The following is an 18,518-nucleotide window of genomic DNA, read 5'->3' on the forward strand; positions in this document are numbered from 1 at the left end:
GACTGCTGATCTATACCCCCAGTCTTTTTTATTTTTAAATCTGCAGGAGGGTCTTGCTAAGTTACTGAGGCTGGCCTCAAGCCTGTGATCCTCTTGTCTCAAATATTGGATTATAGGTGTTAGTGTGTCACCTGTAGTATTGGATTTTAGGTGGGTGTCACCATGCCTGGATACATTTAAAAAAACATGTTGCTGGGGATTGAACCCAAAGGATGTTCTCCCACTAAGCCACATCTCCAATCCTTAAATTTTTTTCTTTTTATGTTTCCTTGGATTTTTTGGGTTTTCTACTTTGATTTTGTATTTTTTAAATACTTTTTTCAATTGTTTTTTATGGGGCCGAGGATCGAACCCAGAGCTTTGTGCTTGCCAGGCAAGTGCTCTGCCACTGAGCCAAGTCCCCAACACCCTTTCTTTTTAATTTTGAGATAGGATCTTGCTAAATTCTTTTTGCCCAATTGAAATTTGAGATCCTCTGGAGTTTCTGGGATTACAGGCATGGGCTATGTGCCTGGCCCCAGTAATATCTTCTCAAGTGGCTTTTCTTCTTTTAATTGAAGATCATGCATTGCATTTGGTTACATTACTTCATCTGCCCATGTTTTAGTTGGTTTACAATAATAAATGGTTAGGTCCTTCAGAAATAGAAAGGGGGTTATTGATTTATTTATTTATTTATTTGGTGGTACTAGGGTTCCTGGAAACCCTTCTACTTCCAGGCTACACTCCCAGACCTATTTTTTATATTTTTATTTGGAAACAGGGTCTCTTAAGCCAGCACGGCTGGCTTCGAACCTGTGCAATCCTTCTGTCTCCACCTCCCAAGCACGGGGATTACAAGCATGTGCCACCACACCCAGCCAAGGGGGGCTATTTTTTAAAAAAAATTTTGAGGTGAATTTGTTCGAACCACCTCCTCATGTAACATGAGGCTGTAACTATCTTGTATTTCTATCATTAATAAACTTCTTTAAATCTTCAAAAAAATTTTATGAGTGCATTGTAGTTATACATCTTAATGGAGTACAAGATGGTAGAGAAATACATGAACACATTGCTCATTTAGCCCTTTCCTAATTTCCACTCCATTCTCTCCCATTTTTTCTCTTATAAACATGGACCTGTTTTATTTTAGATTTATGCAAAATAAATAATTGAATAAATTAAAATTGCTTTTGCATGGATGTAAGCTTTTGACTAAGATGAAACAGGCATTTGGAGAAATATCTGGGTAAAAGTTATTGAAGTAAGCACTTATACTGGCTTAAGAAAGCATTATTTAATTATTTGCATATATAATTTTTGCTGTGCTGGGGATGGAGCCTAAAGCCTGAGCCTTGTACTATCCATGCTAGTCAAGCACTCTGTCAGTGAGCTACATCACTGGCCCCATCTCACCCCCCGTGGCATTGAGGATTAAACTCAGGGGCATTCTTCCTCTGAGTTATAGCTCCAGCCCTTTAAAAAAAATTGTGAGGTTTTTTTGGTTTGTTTTTTGTCTTGCTAAGTTGTAATGGTCTCACTAAGTTGCTGAGGCTGGCCTAGTACCTGCAATCCTCCTAAATTTTGAAATAGGATCTCACTAGGTTACTGAGTGCTGGCCTTGAACCTGGGAGCTCCTGTCTCAGCCTCCTAAGTATTGGGTTCACCGACAAGTGCTGCCACAACTGGCTTCTAAGGTAGTATTTTTTTAAATTTGTTCATTCATTTGTACTGGAGATTGAAGGCATTCTATCTTCAAGCTATACCCCAGCCTAATTTTTTATTTCTTCTTTGGAAACAGGGTCTCACTAGGTTGGTGAGCCTCACTACTTCTGAAGCTGTCCTCAAATCTGCAATCCTCCTGTCTCAGCCTCCCAGGTACTGGGATTCAAGTGTGCTATTATATATTGTTTTAAACCTCCAGAGTTATCTAGATATGGTACTAGCACCCATTTTTATATAACAAGAAAATGTGTAGCATGGTAAATTGCTGAAATACGAGTTTTATTCATTGATTCCAAGTATACTCTTAAGTACACAGATAGTTTTCTGTATGTAATAATTGCCATTTTAATTTTGGTATAGAACATCTTTCATGATGTGAATGAAGTTTGTTGTGTATGGAAGAACAACCTCTATTTGAAGAAACTGGCAAGGTTATAAAATTTCTTGCAGTATCTGTTTACTGTCATTGTTATTAAAAATACTTAAGAATTTTGCCTATTGCAGTGGTCCTCTTGGAATTTTAAGAAGGAAATAATGTGTAATCAAGAATAGTTTGAGTATGTATATGAGAGGGTTACAGACATCAAATTCAGATACTTTACTGTAGAATAGTAAATACCTATAGAATATGTTCTCTTTTTGTTTTCCCCATCCCTTTATATACCTTGATTTTAATTTTTATCAAGTCTGTCTCTCTGGCCTTTGCCGCTGTGGCCCATTGATCTGTCCATCTGTCTGTTACAGTGCATATTGGGTACTTCCAGAAGTATGAATTCAGTGATGCAAAGGACAGGCGGGCTGCAGCAGCAAAGGTAGGACAGAATCATTCCAAAGACAAGTCATTAAAGGACCATTAAACATACATGCACACACACACACATGCACACACACACACACACACACACTGGCAGCAAGTACTTCATTATTTAAAGGCATACCATTTATTCTGTAAACCTTGTTCTGTCACGACAAATTTAATATATTTGTAAGGGACACAGTTTTATTTGCTTATTTTGTGATGCTGGGGATTAAACACAGGGCTTTGTGTGCACATTTTAAGCAAGAATTCTACCACTGAGCTTTATCCTCAGCCCTGTTTTTTGGTTTTGGTTTTTTTTTTTTTTGTTGTTGTTGTTGTTGTTTGTTTGTGGTAAAGGGGATGGAACCCAATGGATTCTGCCCTGGTTTTTATTCTTTATTTTGAAACGGGGTATCACTAAGTTGCAGAGGGCTTCACTAAATAGCTGAGGCTGGCTACAAACCATTCTCTTGTCTCAGCCTCCCAAATGCTGGGATTACAAGCATGTGCCACATCAGCTAAACCCTGTTATTTATTTATTTATTTATTTATTTATTTATTTATTATTTTGGTGGTGTTGAGGATGGAACCCAGGGGCCTTCTACCTCTGGGCTACACTCCCAGACCTATTTTACATTTTATTTGTATTTTATTTGGAAACAGGGTCTCAGCCTCCCAAGCGCAAGGATTATAAGCGTGCACCACCATGCCTGGCTAGACCCTGTTTTTTTTTTTTTAATGGTGGTACTGGGATGGAATCCTTCTACCTCTGGGCTACACTCCCAGACCTATTTTTATATTTTTAAATTTGGAAACAGGGTCTTTTAAGCCAGCCTTGCTGGCTTTGAACCTGCGCGATCCCCGTCTCCATCTCCCAAGCACGGGGATTACAAGCGTGTGCCATCATGCCCGGGTAAGCCCTGTTATTTTTTAAAATGAAAGTCTAGTTGGCATTTAGGCAACAAAATAAATAGGCATTTGCCATTATCTTTGTTTAAAATGCTGAATAATAGAAAAGATAACTGTGATCCTCCTGTCTCAGCCTCCGGAATGCTGGGATTACAAGTGTGTGCCGCCACACCTGGCTATTTATATTCTTGATTTTAGAATATTTTGATGAAAATTAGCTAAATCTTCCAGGGTGTTCTTTATCTAACTTCTTTCTATAAGAAATTTTAAGGATTTCTGTTTAAATGTTTTTACCACTCAAATGTTTGTATCCATTTTCTTGCTACATGCTAGCAGTTACAATAGCAATTTCTGGCTATTGGTGCTGCTCTTTAGAATGGTTTTAAGAGCTTCACCTAGGACTGGAGATCTAGCTCAGGGGTAGGGGTGCTTGCCTAGCACCATAAAGCCCTGAGTTTGGTCTCTAGTACTGCAAACAAAACAAAAAACTTAAGCTATACAGTACAAACATTTCAAGGAAAAAAGAAATGGAATGCATATAAGGTTAAATTGTTTATATAATTCTAGTAGTAATTGTAAACTAAGGCGTACTATACAGATAGATGAATGATATAGATATTTGTGCCGTGTGTGTGTGTGTGTGTGTGTGTGTGTGTGTGTGTGTGTGTGTTACTGAGGATGGAACCCAGGGGCATTCTACCTCCAAGAGACAACACACCCAGTCCCTATTTTCTTTTTATTCTTTATTTTGAAACAGGGTCTCACTGAGTTGCAAAAGGCCTCACTAAGTAGCTGCTGCTGGCTGTAAACCTGGATCCTCCTGTCTCAGAGGCCTTCCAAATGCTGGGATTATAAGCGTGCACCACCACGCCCGGATATTTGTGTCATTTTTTTTAAATTCTGTTATGTATCTGAAAGGAAAGGGCAATAGTTTTTCTGGGTAGGTTAATACTGTGCTGTTCAAAGCTTCCAAAATGAAATGGCTGGTGGAACTTGTATTTGGTTTAGAGTAAAGATTGCAGGGTTTTCGAAATGCCTGTAAACCCTAAGATCTTCAGTATCTGTAGCCTAAATTCTGGACCCAGAAAACTGATGTTGCTAATAGTTAATACTGTAATCAACCTCATATAATATTTTGAGAAAGCTAGTCTACTCTCTCTTGAATATTTCATGGTATATATCACAGGAGGGACATTTTGAGTTGATGGTTTGTTTTATGATGGCTGCATTTTTGGTCTGGTCTTGGATTTTGTTTTTTGTACTTAGTACTTTCTTCCGATGTATTTTTCGGTATCTCATGGTCTAATAAACATATAAACCGCTTTTTTTTTTTAAGTACTGGGGATGAAATACAGGGACATTTTACTTCTGAGCTACACCCCCAGCCTTGTTTTTTAGTCTGTTTGTTTATTTATTTATTTTGGTGGTGCTGGGGTTCCTGGAAACCCTTCTACCTCCGGGCTACACTCCCAGGCCAATTTTTACATTTTTCTTTTTTAATTTGGAAACAGGGTCTCCTAAGCTAGCGCGTGTGGCTGGTTTCGAACTTGGGCGATCCTCCTGTCTCAGCCTCCTAAGTGCGGGGATTACAAGCAGGTGCCACCACGCCTGGCTAGTCTTTTTATTTTTGAAACAGGGTTTCACTGAGTTGCGAAGGGCCTTGCTAAGTAGCTGAGGCTGTCTGTGAACCTCAGCCGTCGTCTTCAACCTCCCTAATGCTGGAAAAACAATTTTATGATATGGCAATATGAAAATACTAGTCATGAGTTTATAACTTCTTAAAGATTTCTGGACCTATCAGTACAAATAAAAATAAATCAAATAGTTATGAATTTTAGATACCAATGTTCTTTTTGTGTGTTTGTGTGTGGTACTGGGGATTGAACTCAGAGGCATTCTGGGTTCAATTCAAGCTACACCCCAGTCTGATTTTCTTATTTTTAAGTAGGGTTATTGCTAGGTTGATGAGAGTCTCACTACCTTTTTTTGGGTGTGTGTTGTACTGGGGGTTTAATCCAGAAACATTCTACCTCTGAGCTAAATCCCTAGCCTGAATTTATTTATTTATTTATTTTCAGTACTGGGGATGGAACCCAGAGGCTTTCTACCTCTGGGCTATATTCCCAGACCTTTTTTTTTTACATTTTATTTGGAAACAGGGTCTCACTAAGTTGCTGAAGCCTCACTAAGTAGCTGAGGCTGGCTTCGAACCTGTGCGATCCTCCTGTCTCAGCCTCCTAAGCGCAGGGATTACAAGCGTGTGCCACCACGCCCAGCTCTATTTTTTATTCTTTATTTTGAAACAGGGTCTCACTAAGTTGCAGAGGGCCTCACTAAATAGCTGAGGCTGTCTGCGAACCAGGATCTTCCAGTCTCAGCCTTCGGGATTCTGGGATTACAAGATTGTGCCACCACGCCCCTCTACTCTTTATTTTGAAACAGGGTCTCACTAAGTAGCTGAGGCCATCATGAACTGAGATCCTTCTGTCTCAGCCTCCCACATGCTGGGATTACAAGCAAGCGCCACCACACCCGGCCTGATTTTATTTCTTATTTGGAAACTGGGTCTCTAAGTTGTGGAGGCTGACTTTGAACCTATGATCTAGTTTCACTACTTGCTGAGGAGTGAGGGGCTGTCCTTGAACCTCTGATTCTCTAGTTTCAGCATCCCAGATATTGAGATTTATAGGCATATGCCATCATGCCCAGTTTAGATACCTAGATTCTAATCCTGGCTCTGCAAGTATTGACATTTCTAAAGTAATTTCTGTTTTTTTTCCAGTGTTGGTGGTAACTTAAAATAATTTGGTTGACCTAAGTCTTTTTTGCGGGTCTGGGGATGGAACCCAGGGGCTTTTGACCCCTGAGCTACACCCCTTGCCTTATTTTTTATTCTTTATTTTGAAACCGGGTCTCACTGAGTTGCAGAGGGCCTCACTAAGTAGCTGAGGCTGTCCGTGAACCGCGATCCTCCAGGTCTCAGCCTCCCGAATGCTGGGATTACAAGCTTGTGCCACCATGCCCGGCTTAACCTAAGTCTTTATGAAGAGATTTTCAGTAAGAGGGTGAGGTGTGATCTTTTTGATTTTTAAAAATTTGGGTGTTTTAAAGCCGGGCGTGGTGGAGCGCGCTTGTAATTCCCGTGCTTGGGAGGCTGAGACTGGAGGATAGCACAGGTTTGAAACCAGCTTCAGCTACTTAGTGAGGCTTTCAGCAACTTAGTAAGACCCTGTTTCCAAATAAAATATATTTTTAAAAAAAGGTCTGGGAGCCGGGCGTGGTGGCGCACGCTTGTAATCCCCGCGCTTGGGAGGCGGAGACAGGAGGATCACGCAGGTTCGAAGCCAGCTGCGCGCTGGCTTAGGAGACCCTGTTTCCAAAATGAAAATGTAAAAATAGGTCTGGGAGTGTAGCCCCGAGGTAGAAGGGCTTCCAGGAACCCCAGTACCACCAAAAAAAAAAAAAAAAAAAAAAAAAGGTCTGGGAATATAGCCCAGAGGTAGAAAGCCTCTGGGTTCTACCCCTAGTACCACCGAAATTTGGGTGTTTTAAGTAGTGCCTTCTTTCTTATGTCAATAACTTTTTTTTTTTTTTTTTTTTTTGCGGTACTAAGGATGGAACCCAAGGGCAGTATACCTCCGAGCTACACCCCCAGCCCTATTTTTTAGTCTTTTTCTTATTTTTTGAAACTGGTTCTCACTGACTTTTGAAGGGCCTTACTAAGTAGCTGAGACTGTCTGTGAACCAAGATACTCTGGTCTCCCTCTGCCTCCCAAATGCTGGGATTACAAACATGTGCCACCATGCCCGGTTTATGTCAATAAATTTTAATCTGCAACTAAAATATTTTGTTTTAGAAGAAAAGTGATAAGTTATATTTTTGCTTGCTTACTCCATTTTCACTTTAATTTTGTAAATTTCTATTTTCTTTTAACTGTATACTATAGATTTAACAATTGTATTATCTAATATGATCACATGAATTTATCATTTTCCCTACTCTTGGGTATTTAGCTGATTCTGTAATTGTGTCTTCTCTTTCTTTCTCTTACAGTTTATAACTTAAGTCTGAGACCAGAAGATCACAGGTTCCAGGACAACTATGTTTTGAGCAACTTTTAAGACCTTGTTTCCAAACAAAAAATAAATAAATAAAAAGGACTGGGGGTGTGGTTCATAGGTAGAATGCCCATGAGTTCAGTCCCCAGTACAAAACAAAACAATGAAAACAGAAAAGACTTGTGGGAATAGCTAGATGGGAAACTCAAGATGGATCCACTGCTGCTGCTATGACAGATGCTAGTTTACTACTTATTTCTTTTACTTTTTTTTCCTTTTAAGTTCAGTCTTATTTGTATTTGATATTCTGAAGAGATGTGTAAGTGAATATTTGTGTGTGTGTGTGTGTGTGTGTGTGTGTGTGTGTGTGTGTGTGTGTGTAGTGTGTGCTGGGGATTGAACCCAGGAGCTTTCTACCTCCAAGCTATACCTTCAGTTCTATTTTTTTTTTTTTTTTTTAATTTGGAAACTGAGTTGCTGACATCCTCACTAAATTGCTGAGGCTGCCTTAGAATCTGTAATCCTCCAGTCTCAGTTTCCCAAGTACTGGGATTATAGGCATGTGGTACTACTCCCAGCTAGTATGAATCTTTTCACTTGTCCTGAGCTTTTCGTGTTTTTTTTTTTTTTTTTTTTTTTTTTGGTGGTACTGGGGGTGGAACCCACAGGCTTTTCAGGCTATGCTCTATACTCCCAGACCTATTTTATATTTGGAAACAGGGTCTCACTAAGTTGCCGAGAGCCTCACTAAGTAGCTGAGGCTGGCTTTGAACCTGTATGATCCTCCTGTCTCAGCCTCCCAAGCTCTAGGATTACAAGCGTGTGCCACCATGCCCGGCTCGGTCTCATTTAATTGGAAGACTTAATGTCCTTTTGAAACTTTGGTGTGGGGGGATTATTTATATTACTGCTTTAGTTATTTTCTTCTTTTTCCTGTAATTCCTTGTAGTTGAATGTTAAAAAGCAGTGGTTAGCAGTTTAATGAAAAAATGGTGATAAAATTAATGCATGAAGCTGGGTGTGGTGGCACACATTCTTAATTCTAGTACTTGTGATGCTGAAATAGGAGGATCACAGATTTCAGGCCAGCCTCAGCAACATAATGAGGCCAGCCCTGTTTCAAAATAAAAGAATCAAAACAGGGCCGAGGGTATAGATTAGAGGTAGAATGCCCTTGGGTTCAATCCTTAGTAACAAAACAAAAATATAAAGAAATTTAAATTATGCAAGAAAGATTAGGGAAAGGCTGGTATGTATTGAGCATTGTTAAGCCTCTCAGGAGGTGAAAAATGATATCTAAAATGGAAAAACAATAAGTATAAGCATATCATTCAAAATGAAAACAACAAAAACTAAGAGTGTAAAACAGCTACCCCAAAAGAAATCAGTAATGACTGAGATGTGGGAAAGAAGAATTAAACCTTTACTTATTGGCATATAAATCTCTATACACTTTTCAAATAATTTATGGCAGTGATTTAGCTCAATCCACAGATGTGTTTATGGTATATGTATATTTTTTTCTCTTACTGTATATTGAAACTAAGGGCATTCTACCTCCAAGCTGCACTTCTAGCTCTTTTTTCTTTTTTTTTTTTTTCTTTCTTTCTTTGTGGTACTGGGGATGATGGAACCCAGGGACATTCTACCTGTGAGCTATACCCACAGCACTATTTTTTTAGTTTTTGAAATGGTCTCATTGAGTTGCGAAGGGCCTTGCTAAGTAGCTGAGGCTGTTCGCTAACCCTGAGTGCTGAAATTACAAGTGTGCGTCGCCCCGCTTGGCTTCTAGCCCATTTTAGTTCAGTTTTATTTTGAAATAGGGTCTCACTAAGTTGCTAGAGCTAGCCTTGAACCTTCAATCCTCCTGTCTCAACCTCCCAAGCCCTTGGATTATAAGTGTGTGCAAAACACCCAGCTAGTGCCAGGCATGGTGGCACATGCTTGTAATTCCAGTACATGAGAGGCTGAGACAGGAGGATCTGGGTTTGCGACCAGTCTCAGCTTAGACTGTTTCAAAATAAAGAAGCATTTGGGCTAGGGATATAGTTCAGAGGTAATATGCTCCTGGATTCAATCTTCAGTACCACCAAATAAAAACAGCTAGTGATATATTTTTAATAAGTTCCCTCAAAAAATATATGTAGTAAGCCGGGCGTGGTGGCGCACGCTTGTAATCCCCGCGCTTGGGAGGCTGAGACAGGAGGATCGCACAGGCTCGAAGCCAGCCGCGCTGGCTTGAGAGACCCTGTCTCCAAATGTATATAAAATAGGTCTGGGAGTGTAGCCCAGAGGTAAAAGCCCCTGGGTTCCATCCCCAGTACCACAAAAAAAAAAATTATATATATATATAATGTGTGTGTTTTGGGGGTAGAGGATACTGGGATTGAACCCAGGGGCATTCTTCTGAGCTATACCCCCAGCCCTATTTTTCATTTCTTTATTTTGAAATAGTCTTATTGCTGGGTGTGGTGGCGCATGCTTGTGATCCCAGTACTTTGGAGGCTGAGACAGGAGGATTGCGTAGGTTCAAAGATAGCCTCGGCTACTTACTGAGGCTTTCAGCAACTTAGACCCTGTTTCCAACTAAAGAATAAAACTTAGTGCTGGGAGTGTGGCTTGGAGGTAGAATGCCCCTGGGTTCCATCCCCAGTACTACAAAAAAAGAAAAGAAAAGAAAGAAAGAAAGAAAGAAAGTAAGTTAGTTAGTTCGGGGTGGGGGCTCACTAAGTAGCTGAGGCTGGCCAAGAACCTGTGATCCTGTGATCCTCTTGTTTCAGCCTCCCAAGTACTGGGATTACAAGCCTGTGCCACCACTTCCGGTTTATAGATGTGTTTTTAGTCCACATTTTCATCATGAGATGAAATGATGAAATGAGCATCATTTTCTTCATGAGATGAAATGAGCATCATGAGCCTGTACATGCCGTGTGTGTTCATTTGCCAGGATATTCTCTCTCTCTCTCTCTCTCTCTCTCTCTGTACATTTTACTAATTTGCTGAGCATCTTAAGTTGCTGAAGCTGGCCTGTGATCCTTCTCTCTCCATGGAACAGTAAACCCACCATTTCTGGCTTTGTCATGATTCTTCATTGTTGATCTGTGTAATTTGATAATAATTGGCAAGAGAATTTCCTGGTAGTTTATGTGGCCTGTTATGGCTTGGTTGTAAAACTTAAAGGATTCAGAATCCACAGTAACTAACACTAACACACACTCACTCTCTCTCTCCCCTCCCTTTCTCCCTGCCACCCGCTCCCCCACCCCCGAGATTCTAATATGTAGCCAGAATGAGGATGGCATCCACTTAGGGCATATAACTAGATAAGAGATTTTAGGTTACATTATTGTCCTAAAAGTTAGGTGTACTGCTGCTATAATTAGTTTTCTAATTCTTGTGTTTTCTTGCTCAAGTGTTTTTTTTGTTTGTTTGTTATTGGTTGGTTGTGCAACTGGGGATTTAATCCACGGTTTTATGCATGCTCTACTGCTTAGATACTTCCCCAGCCCTTTTCCTAATATTGCCCAGATTTACCTTAAAGTTAGAATTCTCCTTCCTTAGCCTCCTGAGTAGCTGGAATTACAGGTGTGTGCCACCACTCCAGGCTTCACCATAAGGATAGTGTGAAGAGCTTATTTCAGCCAAGAGGTTAAATTAATCACAAAAATAATTACCCGTTTTCATGATATACAAATATGTGGATTTTTCTCCTTTGAGTACTCTTTGTTTTGGTGGTAGTGGTGGTACTAGGGATTGAACACCCCCAAGCCTTTTTTTTTTAATTGGCTCACTAGGTTGCAGAAAGTCTCACTACTTGCTGAGGGTGTCCTTGAACCTCTGATGCTCCTGTCTCATCCTCCAAGTACTGGCATAATTAGCGTGGGCCAAGATGCCTGGCCTTTGATTATTCTTGGTAGTGAGTGATACGATGGTACAGGGGGTCAAATCCAAGACCTCATGCATGTAAGGCAAGTGCTCTACCAGCTGTCAATTCTTGAATGTGTACTTTTCTGTATATGTGTATGCATCTTGAATTGGGATTCTTTGCCTTGTCTGCTTACTGGATTACCAGGGAGCTTTAAAAATAAAACAGTAATGTCCATATCTTCTCCCCTCCCTCAGCACTTCGTGTGTGTGTGTGTGTGTGTGTGTGTGTGTGTGTGTGTGTGTGTGAGAGAGAGAGAGAGAGAGACAGAGAGAGAGACAGACAGACTGACTGACTGACTAGGAATTGAATCCAGGGGCATTCTATTTCTGAGCTACACTCTTAGCCTTTTTTCTTTTTCTTTTTCTTTTCTTTTTTTTTTTTTTTTTTGCAGTACTGGGAATGGAACCCAGAGGCATTCTATCTTTGAGCTACAACTCCATCCCTATTTTTATTCTTTATTTTTTGAAACAGGTTCTTACTGAATTGCAGAGGGCTTCACTAAGTAGCTGAGGCTGTCCACAAACCACAATCTCCTGTTCTGTTGTCTCAGCCTCCCGAATGCTGGGATTACAAGCGTGCACTACCACACCTGACTTTTATTCTTTATTTTGAAACAGGGTCTCACTAAGTTGTAGAGGGCCTCACTAAATAGCTGAGGCTGTCTGCAAACCGCGATCCTCCAGTCTCAGCCTCCCAAATGCTGGGATTACAAGAGTGTGCCACTACGCTGGCCTTATTCTTTATTTTTGAAACAGGGTCTCACTAAGTTATGGAAGGCCTCACTATGTAGTTGAGGCTGTCCGCGAACTGCAATCCTCTGGTCTCAACCTCCCGAATGCTGGGATTACAAGCATGCGCCACCACGCCCAGCTTCAGATACCCTTAAAAAAAAACAAAACTAAAAAAAAAAAAAAACTGTGTGGTACTGGCGATGAAACCCAGGGGTTTTCTACCTCTGGGCTACACTCCCAGACCTATTTTATATTTTATTTGGATACAAGGTCTCACTACTTGGCTGAGAGCCTCACTAAGTAGCTGGGGCTGGCTTTGAACTTGTACAATCCTTCTGTCTCAGCCTCCTAAGTGCTGGGATTACAAGCATGCACCACCATGCCCACCTAGATACCCTTTGTTTTGAGTGTATAGTTTGAATTTTGAGAAATTTAACTGCTGTCACATTTAAGACATAAAACATTTTTATTTCCTTAAAAAGCTCCTTTTCCTTCTTTGAATTCTTCTATTCCTGTCTCTCTACCTTACCTTTTGTGGAGTATATGACTAATAGTTAAATAAGATCTTTAGTATTCTTTCAGGTTCTTCTACTTGGCATGATGGGAGAAAATATTAGATCCAGATTGTCCTATTTAGAATACAGCTATTCCACTTAATCAGTTATATGAAATTAATTTTTGTAACCTTTTGGACCTTAGTCATAGTTTTCTCATATTTAAAAGGGAATCAGAAATGGGCATGGTTGCACATGCATATAATCTCCATATTTGAGAGGCTGAGACAGGAGGATCATAGGTTTGAAGCCATCCCCAGCAACTTAGCAAGACTGTATTTCAAAATAAAAAATAAAATAGGCCTGGGGGTTTAGCTCAGAGATAAAATGCCCCTGAGTTCAGTTCCCAATACTTAAAGAAATTAAGAAAGAGAAAGAGTTAGTTTATCAACCTTATAGAGTACTTTGAGAATTAAGGCACATAAAGTATATACAATAAATGAATGATTATAATTCCTTGTCATCTTTCTTTATTTGGGTGTAGGGGGTTACTGGGAATTGAGCCCAGGGGCATTCTACTTCCAAACTATACCCCCAGCTCCATTTTATAATTGTTTTTGAAACAGAGTCTCACTTGATTAATGAAAGTCTCACTACTTGATTAGGCTGCCTCCAACCTACAGTCCTTCTGTCTTAGCCTCCCAAGTACTGGAATTACAGGCATGCACCACTATGTCTGATTTGTCCTTTATCAATGCACATAAATAACTAGCCAGCTGCATTGAGTTAGAGATTATCTAAATATAATGTACTGAATGCTACAAAGTTAGTTACTTGACTTAGTGACTATCACTAGACTTAATTCTCTCATTTGCTTCTTTGCAAATCATGTTATAACTTAGGATAAATTAATAGGTTTCTTTTTACATATTAAGTTGTGTAGATTGATAGTGTTTTCTGTATTGGTATGTTAAAGAATGATTGTTAGGGTGTCTGGGTCCAAGAAATAAGAAGCATCTAGGTATATTAGCAAAATGTATCTCAGGTTGAGCACTACTACCATCCTTGGCTTTTTTGGGGGGAATAGGGATGAATGTGTGTGAATTTGTCAATGACAAATGGTAATTTTGGGAACCATTTATATATCTTTTATGACATTTTATAAAAGGTTACTTTAAATAGTTAAGTAATACAATGGTCTAACCATGGTAAAATAAAAATATTCCACAGAGGACAATTTGGGGGTCAAACCCAGGACACTGCACATGCTAGGAAAATCACCTACCAGCTAGGAGTGGTGACACACACCTTTAATAGTATTTGGGATGTGAGACAGGAGAATCAGAAGTTCGAGGCCATCTGTTGCAATTTAATAAGAAGGGGGCTTATTTCAAAATGAAGAATAAAATAGTGCTGGAATTGTAGCTCAGAGGTAAAAAGTCCCCCCACAAAAAAATCTACCACTGAGTCATGCCCCCTGTGTCCTAGAGATCTTTTTTGACTTGTTATTTTTTGTAGTAAAATTATGCACAACATAAATAGAATAGACCTAGGTTTGAGTTCCTCTTCTGACATAATTTATTCTAGTTTCTTTGAATGAGTCTAGTCTTGCTGCTCTCTCAGGATCAGTTGTGCCAGTAGGCAAAATTCTCTACCCACATAGGAAGCAGAGTAGTTTAATAGAAATAGAAATATTAGTGACAACATTGAATGACAGTATAGTAAACTTTGGCTTAATTTCATAGTGTTGGCTTATCCTTCTAGAAGTGAAATAGAAACCTAAGATGAAAGAGTGACCTGATAGTACACACTATATTATTATATAGTATAGACATTTTGTCATTTTGGCTAAATATCTCTGAAGTGCTTTATGACTTAAAAATGATATAAACCATTTGAACTATCCAGTACATTAAGTCTTGGAAATTTTATTGGTTACATTGTAATGTGTTGTCAGTATGTTAAATCTCTTTTGATTTTAATTGGAGATTGAGTCCAGTAGCGTTTTACCTCAGAGCTACACTCCCAGTCCTGTTTGTTTGTTTGTTTATTGGCGGGTCTGGGGATGGAACCCAGGGGCATTCGACCTCTGAGCTACACCCCCTGCCCTATTTTTTATTCTTTATTTTGAAACCGGGTCTCACTGAGTTGCAGAGGGCTCACTAAGTAGCTGAGGCTGTCCGTGAACCGTGATCCTCAGGGCTCAGCCTCCTGAATGCTGGCTGGGATTATAAGCAGGAGCCACCACGCCCGGCCTATTTTATTTATTTTACAAAGTGTCTTAGCCTGGCATGGTGCCTTATCTTTATAATTCCAGCATTTGGGAAACTGGGACAGAAAGATTGCAGGTTTGCAGCTAGCCTCATCTACTTAGTGAGATGCTCCACAACTTAGACCCCTATTTCAAAATAAAGAATAAAAAATTTGAGCTGGGGTGTACCTTGGAGGTAGAATGCCCCTGGGTCTTTTGGGCTTAATTTGGATCTTATCAAAACCTGACATTTACGTGATTTTACAGTTAAAAATTTGTATTTCCATTAGGTGAATGAAGAAATATCCTAAATAGGAAATTTGAGTGGGATATTATGGGAACAAATTTAGCCTAGAAGTTCACTAAATGTCAAATGAAATCCAATGACTTTAAGTGACTTCTTTTCCCTCCCTTTAGAATCCAGCAACTATCACAAGAATACTCCTTAGCCACTTCAATTGGGACAAAGAGAAGCTAATGGAAAGGTAAGGAACTATATTTTCAGTGTTGTACTTAGAAAAAAACAAGAAATCCTGCTGAAATGAATGTTTTAAAAGCAAGTAATGATTATGTACATACACAAATATGTAAACATTAATTGCTTTAATTTTTTGTATTCTTCACCTAGAAATTTTGCTACAAAGTTTAGTGTTAGAGAATTCTGGCTTAATATTATTTTATTTGAGCTGGGCGTGGTGGCACATGCTTGTAATCCCAGCATTTGGGAGGCTGAGACAGGAGGATCTCGGTTCGTGGACAGCCTCAGATACTTAGTGAGGCCCTCGGCAACTTAGTGAGACCCTGTTTCAAAATAGAGAATAAAAAAATAAGGCAGGGGATGTATCTTGCAGGTCAAATGCCCCTGGGTTCCATCCCCAGACCTAAAAATATATATATATTTTTTTATTTTGGAGGGAAAATAGGAGCTCTGCTTTAGTCTTTTATATATATATATCCACTTGAGTGCCAAGAACTAAAAAGTAGATTGGAACAAAAAAAGAAGAAAAGTACTTAATTCGTTCTTGGAACATATAAATAGATCTTCCTTTAATTACTTTAAAAGATCTCTTGCTGCCAGGCGTGGTGGCACACGCTTGTAATCCCAGCATTTGGGAGGCTGAGACCAGAGGATTGAGGTTCGTGGACAACCTCAGCTACTTAGTGAGGCTCTCTGCAACTCAGTGAGACTTAGTTTCAAAATAAAGAATAAAAAATAGGGCAGGAGGTGTAGCCCGGAGGTCGAATGCCCCTGGATTCTATCCCTAGACCGGGGAGGGGGGGGGGAATCTCTTGCTTATAAGCCTTTAAATTTATATAAGGTATATAAATGACATTTAATCAGTAAAAACAAAATTGAGAATATGCTTAAGGCTTCCTGGAAACCAAACCAGTTGTTTGGGTTGATTCTTTGGTTTCCAGGCAGGATTCTGTTTTGTTGTGTATTTTTTATTTTTTCCCCCAAAAATCTTTATAGTTCTAAGAGAAAGAATTACTGAGACTGGAGATTGATAGTCTCTTTCTGTTCCATACATTAGGAATTTGGTGCCCTCATTAAGGTGGTAGGGTAACAGTCTATATTTTCTATGAGTCTTCCATTGACAATCTTAAATTTACATCTAATTGGGAGGTAGATGAAAAATTTTGTCCATTTGATTTTAAAATTCACAGTGCTTTACAAAACAGTTATTAACTAACACCATGAATATTAACCTATTTTACATACTGTGTCCCCCACTACAATTTAATAGTAATTCTCTAGTACTCTATATTAAGCATTTCTTGATTTAATCCTCCCCATAGTTTTGTGGCACTAGAAACTATTACTCCTACTTCTTATGCCACTTACAGCTTTCTAAGTGTTCATATAATATAAAATGTTACTTGACTGGAGTTATTTTTATTCTCATGAATCTGACCATCTTTTCTGAAGTCAGTAGGTTTTTTTGGGGGGGGGGTTGTACTAGGAGGGGGTTGTACCCAGTGGCTTTTCTACCTCTGGGTTATACTCCTCGACCTATATTATACTTTTTTTGAAAACGGGTCTCACTAAGTTGCTGAGAGCCTCACTAAGTAGCTGCGGCTGGCTGGCTTTGAACCTGTGTGATCCTCCTGTCTCAGCTTCTCAAGCTCTTTTAGCTGGGATTACAAACAAACCCAACACCCACCCCTGCTTGGGGTTTTGTTTTGTTTTGTTACTGGCGATTAAACCTAGGGGCTTTCTACCTCCAAGCTTTTGGGGGGGGGTCTCATTTTTATTTTTGAATTGGTCTTGCTAAGTTTTGAGACTGTCCTTGAACCTGTGATGATCCTCCTATCTCAGCCTCCCAAATACTGGGATTACAGGCATGTGCCATTGCACTCAGTTTAGTAGGTTCCACAGCACCCAGCTTAGTCAGTAGGTTTTTTAGTTTTGGTGCCATTCACTTTGTGACACCTGCGTTAGGAAGTTTTCATTGTTCACATTTGTGGTGCTGAGGATTCAACCAGTGGAGCTTCCCCCCCCAGTACTGGGGATGGAACCCAGGGGCAATCTGCCTTCAAGTTACACCCCCAACCCTACTTTTTATTCTATATTTTGAAACAGGGTCTTACTGAGTTGCAAAAGGCCTCACAAAGTAGTAGCTAAGGCTGTATTCTAACTGCGATCCTCCTGTCTCAGCCTCCCAAATGCTGGGATTACAAGTGTGCACCACCAAGCCAGGCCCTAACCCTTTTTAATTTTAGTTTGAAACAAGGTCTAAGTTACTTCAGCATCATGCTAGCCTCAAACCGGTAATCCTCCTGTCTCCGCCCTCTGAGTATTGGGGTTACAGATGTGTTCCACTGCAACTGGTTTTTAGAGTATTTATTCATGGCATACTGCCTTTATTTTTATTTTTTAAATTTTTTTAATTTTTATTTTTGGTGGTACTGGAGGTGGAACACAGGAGCTTTTTACCTCTGGGCTATACTCCCAGACCTATTTTATAATTTATTTGGAAACAGGGTCTCACTAAGTTGCTGAGAACCTCACTAAGTAGCTGAGGCTGGATTCAAACCTGTGCGATCCTCCTTCCTCAACCTCCCAAGCGCTGGTATTACAAGCGTGCGCCACCATGCCCGGCTTGCATATTGGTTTTAGATATTTTTTTTGTAAACAAAATGTAGGTGTTTCTTAAAATACATTTAAAATAAAAAAGGTAATCTGCCAAGTGTAGTGGCACATGCCTGTCATCTCAGTGCTTGCGTGTCCTAGACAGGAGGATCATGGGTTCTTAGCTAGGCCCTTATCAATTTAATCAGATATCATTTAAAAATAAAATATTAAGCTGGGCGTGATGGTACATGCTTGTAAATCTCAGCATTTGGGAGGCTAAGATAGGAGGATCTGGGTTCGCAGCCAGCCTCAGATACTTAGGCCCTTTGAAACTCTGCTTAAAAATTAAAAAAAAAAGGGGGGGCTGGTGGTGTTGCTTGGAGATAGAATGCCCCTGAGTTCAATCCCCAGCACTGCAAAATAAACAAACAAATAAAAGATAGCCAGGCATGGTGATGCACTGTTGTAATCTCAGCAATTGGGAAGCTTGAGACAGGAGGACTGCTATTCACAAATAGCCTCAGCTACTTGGGCTGTTTGCAATTCAGTGAGACCCTGTTTCAA

The 18,518-nt window shown here is 39.8% G+C and overlaps 1 protein-coding gene across 1 annotated transcript in view; it reads left to right on the forward strand.

The window, feature by feature from the left end:
* Positions 1-18,518, forward strand: part of ARIH1 (ariadne RBR E3 ubiquitin protein ligase 1) — a gene marked incomplete at both ends in the record, with an annotated part of 100,469 nt that overhangs the window by 12,535 nt on the left and 69,416 nt on the right. The window contains one exon of the mRNA XM_080691992.1: positions 15,296-15,363. Within this exon, the coding sequence (XP_080548118.1) occupies positions 15,296-15,363 (68 nt within the window). The remainder of the gene's footprint in view (positions 1-15,295; positions 15,364-18,518) is intronic.

This window comes from Muscardinus avellanarius (assembly GCF_963383645.1).
Source record: "Muscardinus avellanarius genome assembly, chromosome: 3".
NCBI classification, from domain to species: Eukaryota; Metazoa; Chordata; class Mammalia; order Rodentia; family Gliridae; genus Muscardinus; species Muscardinus avellanarius.